The sequence below is a fragment of the Ipomoea triloba genome, chromosome 3 (genome assembly GCF_003576645.1).
Source record: "Ipomoea triloba cultivar NCNSP0323 chromosome 3, ASM357664v1".
NCBI lineage: Eukaryota > Viridiplantae > Streptophyta > Magnoliopsida > Solanales > Convolvulaceae > Ipomoea > Ipomoea triloba.
Window position 1 is genome coordinate 7,263,179 of NC_044918.1, and position 14,540 is coordinate 7,277,718.

General features: G+C 36.5%; 2 protein-coding genes across 5 annotated transcripts; one reads left to right on the top strand and one right to left on the bottom strand.

The window, feature by feature from the left end:
- Positions 1–2,399: 2,399 nt before the first annotated feature.
- LOC116013659 (BTB/POZ domain-containing protein NPY3) lies at positions 2,400–6,575 on the top strand. Of its 4 annotated transcripts, XM_031253537.1 has the most exons (6): positions 2,400–2,976; positions 3,076–3,113; positions 3,488–3,843; positions 4,181–4,250; positions 4,407–5,585; positions 5,714–6,575. In XM_031253537.1, exons 3-6 carry the CDS (start codon positions 3,782–3,784, stop codon positions 6,290–6,292), a joined length of 1,890 nt encoding a protein of 629 aa, XP_031109397.1. In that variant the 5' UTR covers positions 2,400–2,976; positions 3,076–3,113; positions 3,488–3,781; the 3' UTR covers positions 6,293–6,575. The 4 variants fall into 4 exon arrangements, with proteins under 4 accessions (XP_031109397.1, XP_031109398.1, XP_031109401.1 ...); XM_031253538.1 differs by having other exon boundaries at positions 2,971–3,113; XM_031253541.1 differs by lacking the exons at positions 2,400–2,976; positions 3,076–3,113 and adding an exon at positions 3,127–3,236.
- A 482-nt stretch (positions 6,576–7,057) lies between these two features.
- On the bottom strand, positions 7,058–10,356 carry LOC116013660 (casein kinase II subunit alpha-2-like). Its single transcript, XM_031253542.1, has 10 exons — positions 10,028–10,356; positions 9,799–9,928; positions 9,382–9,576; positions 9,034–9,191; positions 8,601–8,691; positions 8,376–8,441; positions 7,783–7,865; positions 7,610–7,673; positions 7,462–7,530; positions 7,058–7,348 (listed from the first exon to the last, which is right to left on the bottom strand). The coding sequence occupies exons 1-10, from the start codon at positions 10,339–10,341 to the stop codon at positions 7,289–7,291; spliced, it is 1,230 nt and encodes a 409-aa protein (XP_031109402.1). The 5' UTR covers positions 10,342–10,356; the 3' UTR covers positions 7,058–7,288.
- Positions 10,357–14,540: the final 4,184 nt, after the last annotated feature.

A 14,540-nucleotide genomic window follows, 5' to 3' on the forward strand; every position in this document is an offset into this window, starting at 1 on the left:
AAAAGAAGAGATTTCAAATCTAAATTTGAATAAAGGATTGACATTTGATAGTACTCAAATATGGAGAGTTTGGAACTTGGAGCAGAGCATGTGAAAGGCTTGGGGGAATTAAAGCGATTTGGATAAACATAAAAGGAGATGTGGTCACGATTTATCCATTAGGCCAATACTGGATGTTCATTATTTCGATTGGACTACACGTCAATTATTAAAATAAAAAAAACATATTCTTGCAATATTATTTTTAATTTTTTTATTTTATCATTACAAAAAAAAAAAAAAAAACACGCAAAGTTTACAATTTACTTGGATTTTTAAGCGAAGTTTAATCATTTCAAAACGATTTAATTATGTTTGAAAAATTATTTTTCAACTTCGAAACTGCTTAAAATAGCATGTGAAAATAAGCTAAAAACATATTATTAAGCTAAAAATATAGGTGTTTTTTTGGGTGCTTACTAATAAAGATTTTAACATTCTCGATTATGGGTGTTTAATCTATAAATATATAAATAAAATAATATGAGTCTCTTCTGACTTTACAAAAATTCTCAATATAAACATAATTAATTTTTCTTAAAAAATACAAAAAAAAAAACAAAAATTAAAACTAATCACTAAAATAATGTACGGGCGTAATAATTAAAGAAGTTAAAATGTCCCCAGGACTTAGCATAATTTATCGTCTGTTTCGATGTCATGATTGAAGGTTACAATGTGAGAGTTCAAATCACACAAAAAATATGAATGAGGAAAAAGTTCAGAATGATAGAAAATTTAGACAATAATTTAACTAATAAACTGATTACGCGATTTAGGATTTATTTATTTTTTTTTTAAAGAATTAATTTCAATTTTAATTCTAAATTTATAGGTTACAATTTACTTCTAATTCTTTTTTATTAGAACACCTGCATTTTGTCTTAATGTTATTGTGGCGACATAATGTTTCTAACTTTTTTGTAATTGAAAAGTTATAATACTATGGATTTATGGACAAGTGATAATATTATGGACTCTTGGCCCGACTACGGTTGTCACGTGGGTAACTCATACTTCTTATCTTGGAATTAGGAGTCGATCACAGGCCATTTCAACTTCTTCAATTTTTTAAAGTATTATAGGTAAAAATTATTTTTAATCTTTTTTTTTTAATATCAATAACATTTATTTTCAGTACTATTGACTCTGTTACAATGTAGTGTCTCTTCATAGACACTTGCACAATGAGTCAACAATTGCCTCGAACCCACTCCCTCATTCATGTGGGAGTGTTAACGAGGACACCAGATGCCACTAAACTAAAAAGTCTTTGGCTATCAATAACATTTATAGTTGATCTTAATATTATTATAGTGTGACTAATTTTGTTTTATCTTCCATCAGTAATATTAATGTGACTCTTCCAAATGAGAGGTACATTCCTTAAGTTGAGAAAGTTAATAGTACTAAAGAGAATATATTATAATTTAGTTGTAGTCTCCATATATTTATAGCAAAATAAATATGATATTATAATTCTTTTCCTTAGTTTACACTCTGGAATATGAAAATGAAGTTTTAACTTCATATTCTTTCACGACAACATACAAGAAGGTGTAACGACGTTTTATCAAACATCATTCGTAGTAAGTAATCTCATGACAATTACAAGTGTCCTCATGTATCTATCCTGAAGCATAGTTTTCCGTGAACAACTTATCATGATTTTGAAACAACTTCGCTTAAGTTAGCTTAACAGTTTTTTTATTTTTTTTTTATTTTTTTTATAACAATTGATATATAGTAACTATAAGATTCCGATTTTTTTTGTACTACTTACTATGTTACAATGTAATATCTATTCATAACTAATTTCTCAATCTACTGAAGCACAAAGAGTCAACAATTGACTCCACTGAGGCTCGAATCCACCCCCATCATCCACCATGTGAGAGTGTTTTCCGGGACACCAGGTGTCACTAGACCACAAGGTCTTTGGCATAAGATTCCAATTTATTCAAACAACAACTAGCACACACTTTTAAAATAACTTCAATCCAGTTAGTTTAACAGTTAACTTGTAAACACAATATTTCAAATTTATTCATGAACAACCAGTAACTCATTTTTTTTGTAGCCGTCATGAATTTTCTTGTAAATCAAAACTAAAGTAGTTGGTTAAACCGATCAGGTTCTAATATAACTGAAAACTTTAGAATAAAAATTCAAAATTAAGGTGACAATTTGTGATTTACCTCCTTTAATAATCAGTAAAAAAAAAATGTAATAGTGGGTAGTAGAATAGTGAGTAGAGAATAGATGGATAGCATTATTATGAAAGTACGAGAGAGGAATAGATGGGTCGGTATCTCCCGCAAGAAGTAAGCGGGTAAAGGAGGCTTTGTTATTGTATTTTGAGCAAAGTAGGGACCAAACAAAGTAGAGTCTGTCAGATTGGCGTGCCCAGCAAAGCACTCTATATTTTCTTTCTTTCTTTCTTTCTTTCTTTCTTGTGAGATTGGGGAGGGAGGAACCACATTAGCCTTCAGCCAAAAAGCAACCCACCCACTTTGCGGTTGCAGCAGCAGCGCAAGAAAAAAGTAAAAAAAATAAAATAATATTAAAAAAAACCAAAGATTTACAGCTAGTATTTGTTAAATTCCTATGGGTTCGTGAGGGGGTGTACTGGGAATTCAGATTCGGAGTATAAAAAGATTTGAGTGGAGAAAAAAAGCGGAGTGGTGGTGGGGGCGGTGGTGCTGATTCTAAAGAGATAGAAGAGGCTTTGGGAACATTCTGCGCTTGGCTTTTTGCGAAAACATGGTGTTGCTATGGTGGCTGGCAAAGATTAGGGACAACTCATCTTTTTGATGGGTGGTTTTCTCTTTTCGTGTGTGTGTGTTCTTTGCTCGCTTGGGGCTAATCATCTTTTTTTTTTTTTTTTGGATCAGCTAAAGATAGTAGTATTTGCAGCAGCAACAGCATATTGTTGTGGTACCTACATTTCATTTTATCTCTAGTGCTTTTACAGTGTGTTTGCACTGTTTTGGCCTCTTCCCTCTTTTGTATTGATTCTTCTCTCTCGCTTTGCAGCTTGGACCATTTGCATTACTATTTACTAACTCTCTCATGTGAGTTCTCCAGAATCCAGATCACTCTCTGTGTATTTAAAGATTCCATCTTTTTCCAGTTCTTGTTCAATCTGGGTTCTGTAAAGATCTAATCTTTTTTTGTATGCATCAAGTGGGTTTTAGGTTAAGAGGCATTCATTATTATTTGTGGTGTTGGGTGGGTTTGTTTTTTGGACTGTTTCCCGGTTGGTTCATGTGGCATGTGGGGTGTTAGATTTTGCCGCTTTGTTTTCGTTTTCTCTGCCAGTTTGGAACATTTGTGTTGATTCTAGTGCATGTTTGTTGGCATATGTATCATAATCCATTGCTTGTTGTCTGCAAATTTGGGGCTGCTCTTCGCCTCTTACCGAGATCATGTTTGTTTTCTGTCACAGGTTCTCTATTTTCATTGGGCTCTTAGGTTAGGTTTCTTCAAGTTATTGTATAAATTTCAGTTTAGGAGGCACACAGATTCAAGAGGGGAATTGGGGGAGAAGATAAAAGGTGATAAAAACAAGGGCTGTGGGCTCTGCTATAACCAACTATAATAGCATTGCTGATAGCCTGATACAGTGATACACTTTTTTTCTTCAAGAACAAAATCGCTTCGTTTTCTCGGATTTGTTTTGTTTTCGGGATTTAATTGAGTTGGTGAAGGTGAAGAAGGTGAGGGTGAAAAGAGGATCAATATGAAGTTCATGAAACTTGGGTCCAAACCTGATCAGTTTCAGAGCGAAGGCGATAATATCAGGTTCGTCTGTTCTGCTTTTCTCGTGGTTTATCGCTTTATTGCATTTAGAATTTCTTTGGTTCCATTGTTAGTGTTCCATTTTCGAAGTTAGCTGTTCTAGACTGTCCCTTGCTTGGCTTTTCCCCTTTGAAAATGCATCCAACACAACTTATAGTTTCTTGTTTCTCATGTATCAAACGATTTAAGTTTTGGTTATAGAGAAATACAGAATGTGAAAAACACATATATTAAGCTGGTTATTTTGCCTGTGGATGGGTAATATAGTTATATAGTGATGTGGATAAATATTGTTTACAGAACTTTCATCACGAGTATGATATGAGAATTATTTGATCAGGTACGTAGCGACTGAATTGGCAACTGATGTGGTTATCAACGTCGGGGATGTGAGATTTTATCTACACAAGGTATGTTGTACAAGTAGACAGCCCGAGATGTAATTATTCTGACAAAAGAAACCCGGCTGCAAAGATTTTGAGTTCTTTGTTCTGCTTGCTTTACGTGTCATTGAGAACCTACGAGATCAGCACTAAAGCAGTACATTTTTTTGGTTTTTTTCGCAGTTTCCTCTTCTGTCCAAGAGTTCTCGCTTGCAAAAACTGGTTGCCTCTTCAAATGAAGATAGCAACGACGAGATTAACATCCACGATATTCCCGGTGGACCGGCTGCATTTGAAATTTGTGCAAAGTATTGTTACGGCATGACAGTTACCCTTAATGCCTACAACGTGGTTGCTGCTCGATGTGCAGCCGAGTACCTGGAGATGTATGAAACAGTTGACAAAGGAAACCTTATCTACAAGGTTGAAGTCTTTCTTACGTCCAGCATTTTCAGGAGCTGGAAAGACTCGATTATTGTTCTTCATACAACCAAATCTTTTCTTCCTTGGTCGGAGGAGCTGAAAATTGTTAGCCATTGCCTTGACTCCGTCGCTTTTAAAGCATCAATTGACCCCTCCAAGGTCGAGTGGTCATATACCTATAACCGTAAGAAGCTTCCATCTGAAAACCGGGACGATTCTCACTGGAACGGAGTCCAAAAGCTACACATGGTCCCGAATGACTGGTGGGTAGAGGACCTTTGTGAGCTGAGTATAGACTTATACAAACGAGTCATAACGAGTATAAAGTCGAAGGGGCAAACATCTGCTGACATAATCGGAGAAGCGTTGAAAGCATATGCTTATAGGAGGCTGCCCGGGTTCAGCAAGGGGGGCGCAGTACAAGGAAGCGATCCTGTCAAGTATCGGCACGTGGTCGACACGATTACAGGCTTATTGCCCCCCGAGAAAAACAGCGTTCCCTGCAGTTTCTTGCTCAAACTGTTCCAAGCATCCATCACTTTGGATTGCGGGGAAACACAGAGACGAGAGCTGATGAGAAGGATCGGGCTGCAACTGGAAGACGCTACCGTAGCTGATCTTTTAATTCAAGCACCCAAAGACGAGCAAACCGTATATGATATCGGCATAGTACACGACCTAGTCGAGCAGTTTCTGATGCAGGAACAACGTTTTCAGGTCGAATGCACAGCAGATAACGAGTTCCAGGATATGTGCCCCGTGTTCACTTCAGATGCTTCAAAGGCTAAGGTGGCTAGGCTAGTTGATGGCTACCTTACCGAAGTTGCAAAAGACCCCAATTTACCATTGTCGAAATTCGTTGATCTTGCAGAGATGGTATCTGGATTCCCCAGACCGTCACATGATGGAATTTACCGCGCAGTTGACATGTTTCTCAAGGTAATAAATGTAGTCAAATTATGTCAATTTGTTGCAATTATTGTCCTAAGATTACATAGATTCTCTGGACATATGTTGGATTCTCAATAATTCCTTAAAATGATCATAAATCATCTTTTTCATTGCAGGAACATCCTGGGATCACTAAAAGTGAAAGGAAAAAGATATGTCGGCTTATGGATTGTAGGAAGCTATCGGTGGAGGCCTGCATGCACGCTGTGCAAAACGAGCGGCTTCCACTGCGAGTGGTCGTACAGGTTCTGTTCTTCGAGCAAGTAAGATCTGCAACATCATCCGACGAGGGCAGCACTTCCACCCTCCCGGGATCAATCAGGGCGCTGCTACCGGGAGGGTCCCACGGGAGCTCGCGGACCACTACAACCAACACCGAGGAGGATTGGGACGCTGTGCCCACAGCCGAGGAGCTCAAGGCTTTGAAAGGCGAGCTCGCGACTCTGAAGTTAAGGGACGGAGCAGGAAGCAACGACGGTCAGGCTACGAACGATGCGAAAACCAGCGCTGAAAAGGCGGCCACGAACAAAGTAAAGAACTTAATCGTGTCGAAGAAGATCTTCTCGAAGCTGTGGTCGAACAAAGATAGGCACAGCGAAAACAGCAGTTCGGATACCTCAGACAGCCCTGCATCAACCACCGGGGACGAGACGAAGTCCACTCCGTCGAGAAGTAGGAGACACTCCTTGTCTTAGCAGAGAAGGGTGGGGATTCTATCGACATATGTAAATGGTATTGTTCCAGTTTACATTAGGAGTAGAATCAAATGATGTCTGCGAGCTAACAACTGTGAATGTAAGCAGTAGTTAACTTTCCCTATGTAATTCTTTAGCAGCATTAGTTTGTGTTTGTTTTCACAATGTAGAGCACAGCTCAGAACAGATATTTTCTGTCTAAGGTTTTGCATTGTATTTTGTTGTCCCTGCAAGAAATATAGCAGGTTTTTATCCTGTAGTTTAACTATCAGTTTAGGAGAAACACATCTTTCATTTTGGTATAAAAATTAATGTATTTAAATATTATATTATACAATATAAATGTGTAGAGGTGCAAAAAAGATCACATCTTGGTAACTACCAGACTGTTGCCTTCATAATCCGATTAAAACAAATAAAAGAGAGAATAATGAACAACTTTTAAGTCCCTAGTTAGTTAGGGATTGATTCGGTAACCACAAGATTCTTAGTTCAGAGCTTCCTAGTTCGACTCATAATAAGAGTTACCTATCGGTCAATTATAGGTAACCTAAATTAATTTCTCTGGAGTAGTATTTTACTATTCTAGTTAAATCACAAAACAAAATTTATCTGGACACATTGTTAAATAGTAATTGCGAGTTTCTCTCGTAAGAGGACTTCATAATAACTTCTTTCAAATTCCATCACTGTTTCAAGGCTTCAGTTTTCATGACCTGTTTGGCAGCCCCTAGTTGCAATCAGGCAAAAAGAAAAAGACAGACATTTCTATCTGTTGCAAAGAAACATAACTAAACAACCAAATCACTAACTTCTCAGCAGAAAACACCTCATGTTCAAGGAAGAATAAAAACCAATATTAAGGATTAAGTTAAGCTAATTGGAAAACAAAATATCCATACAAACGATCAACACTATACGCCATTGTTGCAGAATGATGAATGAGTACAAATATCACAAGATGCAAGAACGAAACACCAAAGTCCAGCAGTCATCCTACTGTGTACGAGTTCTGCTACTCTCGGCATTTCTTATGGGATAGAAGTATGGATGGGCCTGAAGAAAAAATCAAAATTGCAACATGTATTACGTATGTGAAGTCTCAATATATTTACAGAACTCAAATTCTGTACTTTTGTGTGCACTAGCCATGAAAAGAGGAATTTTACCATAGCTTCCTTTGCAGTTGGCCTTTCCTGGTGATCATAGCGAAGTAACTTGTCCACAAAGTCAATTGCCTACAAACAAGAGTGTGTATATTACAGCTAAGAAAACTACATTATTTGGATTCCGAAGCAATGAAAATGCACTTCCTACCTCAGGGACAGCTAAATGATGATTCTCAGAATTGATGAACTTTGTCCATGGTTTCCTGCTATGCCTGAAACCAATACACGCAGACACAAGTGCACAGAAATATTATATTATTATTAGTGGAAAATAATCTTAAGCAAGTAAATTATATATGACTATATGAGCTTCATACTAACCTGCCAACAAGGGCTGTGAGGTGTGGATCTAATTCCAAATGATACTTGGTTAGATAAGCATTTAATTCATCAGTCCCCAATACCTGTCCATCAAAATTCAAAATGAAGATTGTTAGTTTGGCAATAGTAAGAATTCGAAGTCACAACAAATTATGCCATGGGATGGCAAGGAAAGCCCTGTGCTGCTAAATTCACTGGCAAAATGTCGTCAGAATCCTATATATAATTCATCAAATTTAAAATTGATGAACTGTGATGAACTTTATGTACTACTTTGATGAATTTGACTAATGAAATTGACTTAGAATTGGATCATCTATTCACGTTGATCACCATGCAAGGTGAGCCCAGTCTCATAGTACATCAACTCTCAAGTCACCATCCTTCTCAAATTAGAGACCAGAAGCGTAGCTGGACATACTACTACAAAGATGGCCCTAGTGTTAATCCATGCAATGTCAACTGAAAGAATTCATATGGGTTTAGGCACTGTAAAATGGAAGACCACTGCAGGAAACCAGGTGCAAGGTTTACAAGATTATGGACAGTACTGGTGCAAGGCATATGAGATTATGCGCTGTAGAAACATGTACCTTAGCAATCTTGACAAGTTGATCATAATTGTCATGCCCATAAAAGAATGGTTCCTTGCGGAATATCTGTGCAGCAAAATTTTATGAATAAGTAACACAATGATAACTTACCTAAGAACTCATTTATAAACCTACTAACCTACCACACGTATTGATAAGTATTAAGTAGAACAGAAAGTATACTAGTGACTAACAAAAGAAATTCAATGAGGTTAATATGCTCACCATTCCTGCAAACATGCAACCAAGACTCCACAGGTCCAATGAGTAATCATAGTCTTGTAAATCAACAAGGAGTTCAGGGCCTTTAAAATATCTACAGTGATCAAAAAGAGAGTGTAAGAAAACCAGTCCAAAGGGGCCAAGTAAGCTCCTATCATCTACAGAAGTATAATCCCTTCAGGCTTGTATAGTTGTATTGCAAGAATAATGGAAAATTCTAAAGAAGAAAAAGGGACAAAACATATGAAGCCTAATCATCACATGCAGTAGATGACTAAATTGCTAATCTCTTGTTATGAAAACAAGTAACATTCTACTTAAAAAATACTTTGTAGTTTGTACCTCTAAAACTTTAGGATCCAAATTCTAAAGTGCTATTACCGGCAATGTATTTTAAAAAAATTACATAAAGCAAAATAATAGAAAGAAAACAAACCTAGAAGCCACGCGGACATTATACTCCTTTCCAGGATGATAAAATTCTGCAAGTCCCCAATCTATTAACCGAAGCTTCCGACGCTCATGATCAATCATAACATTATGAGGCTTCACGTCACGGTGCATGATTCCTTGAGAATGGCAATAATCCAATGCCTACATGTAATGATGCGGGTAGTTAATTTTTTTTTTAATACTTTCCGTTCAGAATAAATTAACCCAAACACAAGTTCCCACCTCCTTCTGGTTATAATTTTGAGTCATTAACCAGAGCAGGGGCTGGAGAAATACAATTTAAAGGCAGATAAATAAGAGCATTTGAAAAGGCATGCATACAGAAACTTGCCTTGAGAAGTTCATAAATATAATATCGAACATCAAAGTCAGACAGAGTGGGGTAAAGCACTTTAAAATCTGTGTTATTCACATATTCAAAAATGAGACTTGGAGTCTTTGAATGCTGATCCCTAACAATATCCAGCAACTTCACAATATTTGGTCCACCACATAGATTTTGGAGGATTTTAATCTCCCTCTTAATCTGCATACCAAAAACTAGCACATAAGCACACAAGTTATTGAGTACAAAAGGGGGGCAATTTTCAAAGTCCAGAAAATAACATGTCATGCAAGTAACAGACAGTCTAAAAAGCACTACGGCACACACTTCTTTGCAGCTACTAGTGAAAACAGGAAGCTTCTCAAAACAATTTTCAGGAATGTTGATATGAAATGAAGAGACAAATTATGGAAAAAATCAAACCTTTTTCTTCTTAACGGGCTTAAGGATTTTAATTACGCATTTCTCATTATTTTTGGTGTGGATGCCCTCGAAAACCTCACTATACTTTCCCCTTCCGACCTTCCTAACCACCTCGTAATCATCCTGCTCCCTGTACAGCCAATTAATACACAAAAAATAAAAACCTTATTAAGCTCAATCAATCGCTAAAACGAACGGATACTAATTCATATAAAACTCAATTAATTACCCCCATTGAACCGTAAGTGATTCGTAGTCCCAATACTCTTTGGGGCGGGTAACATTAACATCGGAATAAACCCGGGACTTTGAGGGCGCGCCCGGGCGGCGAATGGCTTTTCCTATCTTCTGCGCCAGCTTTTCCGACGTCGGCGATAGCTGTTTCGATTGAGGCGGCGGTTTGACCTGTTGGAGCGTGAGAGGAAGCGACGCCCTAGAAGAGAGAGAGCGGATGAGAGTGGACGAAAACGACGTCGAAATTGGAGGGAGATGACGGTTGCGGTGGTGGCGAGGAATGATGAATCCAAAAGGCCTTACGGCCATTTAACGGAAAAGGGTTATAAATTTGACGAATCACTACGGAGAAGGGGATGGAAGTATCTTCCTTTTTACATCCTCACCCCTCAACTTTTTTACCTTTTTGTTTTTTCACCCAATCTAATTAGTCAAGTCTACAACAAACATTGCTTGGATTGTTGGATAATTTTTCATTTTAAAAATTTAGAAACATATTTTTTAAAACTTTTCGAATATCTAATTCCATTTATTTATAATATACATTGCTTAGAGGATTTGGTCTTTTATTTTTAAATTTCAAAATGCTATGATTTTTATTCAAGCTCTCGAAACTGTACAAGCATACTTTAAGTAAATTCTCAAACGCCAAATAGTAATGTTACAAAAATAGTTCATTTGATACCACTCTAAGTTCTCGACATCTGTTAATTGGATAGCTATAGTTAAATATGATGGTAAGACCAATATATGCTTGTGTGATGCCACATTTAATGTTTATTAATGGAGTAGCTAGAGTTAAGTATAAATAACGACGCCAAACATATGCTTATGTGGTAATATCTGTATAAGGTATAGTCTTATTACAAAACTTTTTTCTGCCTGCGACCGCAGCAATTATTTTGTTGCGATGGCAACAAAAAAATTGCTTGAACATAAAAAGAAAAAATAAATAAATAAATAAAAAAGGAATGTATTTATGAAAGATTTGAAACGTACGTAAAATTGATGAAAAATTTGCCTAGTTTAGATAGAGGAAAAAAAGTATGTAGAGAATGTTGAAAAGTTTGGGGTTGGAGGGTTGGATTTCATCTATTTATATTAATGAAGAAAAAATTTATAGAAATACAGAGTTTGTGAAAGTCAGTAACTTTTTGAATACCAGTAGACTTTTAAAAACTAAGTCTGAATCGAATACATGTATACTTTTAAAGAGTTTTGAAAAGTTTGAATTTAATACATGTAGACTTTTAAAGAGTTTATAACAGTATAAAGTGAATACCACCAAACTTTTAAAGTTGATAAAAGTATTTAAAAGTTCATGAAAGTCGTGATTGAATACACCCCCTTAGAATCAATTGCTTATTCATCCAATATCTGTTTTGACTGTATAATATATCGAATTAAACATTTCACTTAAGAGAACTTGAATCAATGTCGACCAACCCAAAGTGGATATGGACCCCACTCTAAATTTTACCTCAAAAAATCATTTTATATGTCATTTTTAGCTAATTTGTCAACAAATCATAACTTCAAGATCGAACACAAATTGTACACTTTAAGTTTCATGATATATGTGAATGGAGTTTTGAAACGGGAGAGAGGCTTTCTCATAGTATCAAAGGATATATGACCAAAAAAAAAATAAAATGAAGTAGGGGAACTCCAATGTTGTATAATAGTCTAAAGGAGTAAGTTGCATTAAGAAGATTATGTACAATAAATTTGACTAAGAGTATTGTCAATAATTGAACTCGTGACATTCAGATGCGAAAATTATATCCTAGGCTCCCAGCTACTTGGACTATTGAATTTTTTTTTTTTTAGCTTGAGCTGGTCAGCTATGATTAACTTATAATAATTTAGTTCATTGTGAATTTGTGGTCTTTTACTAGTAAGGTCACAAGACATGATTTAACCAGTGAACACTATTAAATAGTAACTATGAATTTTTCTGTTGTCATTGAAAAAAGAATAAAAATTATATCTCACTTTGTTTTTTTTTTTGAAAACATCTCACTTTTTTTAGAGCATCCCCATGTGTACTTTTCATGGCTGTTTGAATAGTAAAAAGTTAGAATGTGACTTTTAAAATTTCTCTCTCGATATTTTAGATTTTTATGGGGCCCGCCATGTGAGAGAAAAGGGAAAAAAGCAGCGTTTTTGCGCATAGAGCGCAAGAATCACGCCCAATAGACACGTAATCGGGTGTTTTTTTTTAAAAGTTTTTTTTGTGTTTAATTTGTTGTCGGGTTTTTTGTTTCATTTTTTCTTTTTCTTTCTTTTTTCTTGCCGCCCACTCTCTTTCTTAATGACATTTAAAAAACCCTGTAAAATGCATGGTTGATGAAGATGCTCTTATGAGTCACGCCATAAATCAACGAACCAAAAAATGACAAATTACACCATAGACCAAGGTCCACAATATATTGTGAACTTTGATTCAAAATGACATTTAAATTTTGTGTCAACAATTAAAATATTATGTGTCGACATTTTATATGCTTATAAATAAATTGAAGACACATAATATGTTAACTAGATATTATGTGCATGTATTTAACATATTATGTGCATTCAATTTATTTACAAATATATATTATATTAACCTTAAACACATAATATGTTAACATAGATATATAAATTTTGAAATATGATTCACAATATAAGATAGATTGGCTTGAAATGTGGAACACAAATTCTATATTCACATACACTATACTCTACATTCACAATTTGTAAACTCCACATTCACACATTACAGGATTATATGTTTAGTAACTATATTACCACTGTTATGCATTCACACATTCAACACTCTATATTCACAGGTCCTATACTTCATATTCACAACTTGAGAACTCCACATTCACACATTACAGGGTTACAAGTTGCTAGAACTTCTTAACTTTATTATAGATTAACTAATTTAACTTTAAGACTTAACAAAACAACACGAATATAAAAGGTAACAGTTTCTTCCTCTTGTTCTAGTTAACAAGTTTCTTCCTCTTGTTCTAGTTAACAAGATTTGCCTTCTTCTGGTCTCCATCATCTTGGTGGTTGTATCCTCGTATGTTTTTTTGGTGTTGCATTGATGACATGAACATCATTTATGGCAAAAGGAAGGTTGGTGAACTATTAACTACAGGAGATGTTTTAAACACCCCCTTTGTCAACACTTTCTTTACTCACCAAACAGTACCCGCATCAAAACATTATCCTAGCTGCTCTTTCACACACACTATGGCCTCGAATAGCAAGGGTAAACAAACTTTGGAAGATCATTATGCGTCACTTAGTTTACAAAACGATGATGACGACGATGTTGATCTCCCGTTTGGAGAAGTGGATCTGGAAGAGACTGAGTCTTTCATGCTGGTTGGAACTCTTATCACTGAGAAGAATGTGAAGTTTAACTTCCTAAAAGAAACTCTCTCTACAGTCTGGAGACCCATGACGGGGATGGTGGCAAAGGAGATCTCTACGAACCTCTTTATTTTCTACTTCTTTCATGTGAAAGACAGACGTAGAGTTATGGATAACAGTCCGTGGTCCTTTGATCAAAGCCTACTAGTGTTACGAGAGCTGGAGCATAATGAGTCACCCTACAGTATTGACTTGACGAAGGCAGAGTTTTGGGTCCAAATTCACAAATTTCCCCAGAAACTCTCCTCCCCTCAGATGATAGAAGCGATTGGCGCTCTCTTTGGCCAGTTTGTCAAAGCTGACCTGACAAACTATGATGGAACGATGAATGCTTTTGTTAGGATACGAGTACGTATTGATATTACCAAACCTCTGAGAAGGAAAGTGAAGATCAAACCCCCTGGAGAAGAAGGAATGATACTGGAATGTAAGTACGAACGTCTACCAACGTTCTGCTTTGTGTGTGGGAAAATTGGCCATGCGGAGATGTTTTGCCCAGTCCAGTTTGAATCCCAGATCAAGCTGCCGAGGGCTTATGGCCCAGAATTGAGGGTAGCAGGGAGACGAGGCCAGAATAGCGGAAACAAATGGCTTATGGAAAATTTCCCTCCCAAGAAATCGCAGGCGGCCGGAGGGAGCTCGGATGATCGGAGCCGGGAGCCGGAGAGCATGCAAAACCCGAGGTACGAGGTTCATTCCAGACAATTCGCACAGGAGCCAACCTTTTACCCAACGGATCCTGGACAGACTGAGAAAAGGCCTGCTGATATTGACGCAGGCATTAACTACACCACCAGACCCATTAATGCGCATGCACAAGCGAATGAAGGATCACAGCTGGCCATGGGGGAGAGGGCCACTAATATGACAAGGAAACCAGGTGATCAGGAACAATTAATGCATGTTGACACAAATTCATGCAACAAGCTACCGGGTTATTCCTCTTTACTTCTTTCTTTGAACCAACGGTCACTATGGTCTACTCTTGATCAGGGACCCCATCATATTTTAGGGGAAACAAATACTGAGTTGGCAATTCCACTTGATAAAGATAAAAAGAGAAGAAGACAAGATAC

Bases quoted from the DNA above. Each gene is read 5' to 3' on its own strand.
- LOC116013659 (XM_031253537.1), top strand. From the start codon at position 3,782: ATGAAGTTCATGAAACTTGGGTCCAAACCTGATCAGTTTCAGAGCGAA. The intron at 3,844-4,180 runs GTTCGTCTGTTC...TTATTTGATCAG, and splicing joins AGCGAAGGCGATAATATCAG to GTACGTAGCGACTGAATTGG. The intron at 4,251-4,406 runs GTATGTTGTACA...TTTTTTTCGCAG, and splicing joins TGAGATTTTATCTACACAAG to TTTCCTCTTCTGTCCAAGAG.
- LOC116013660 (XM_031253542.1), bottom strand. From the start codon at position 10,341: ATGGCCGTAAGGCCTTTTGGATTCATCATTCCTCGCCACCACCGCAAC. The intron at 7,531-7,609 runs GTAGGAAGTGCA...TCTTGTTTGTAG, and splicing joins ATCATTTAGCTGTCCCTGAG to GCAATTGACTTTGTGGACAA. The intron at 7,349-7,461 runs GTAAAATTCCTC...TTTTTTCTTCAG, and splicing joins CAACTGCAAAGGAAGCTATG to GCCCATCCATACTTCTATCC.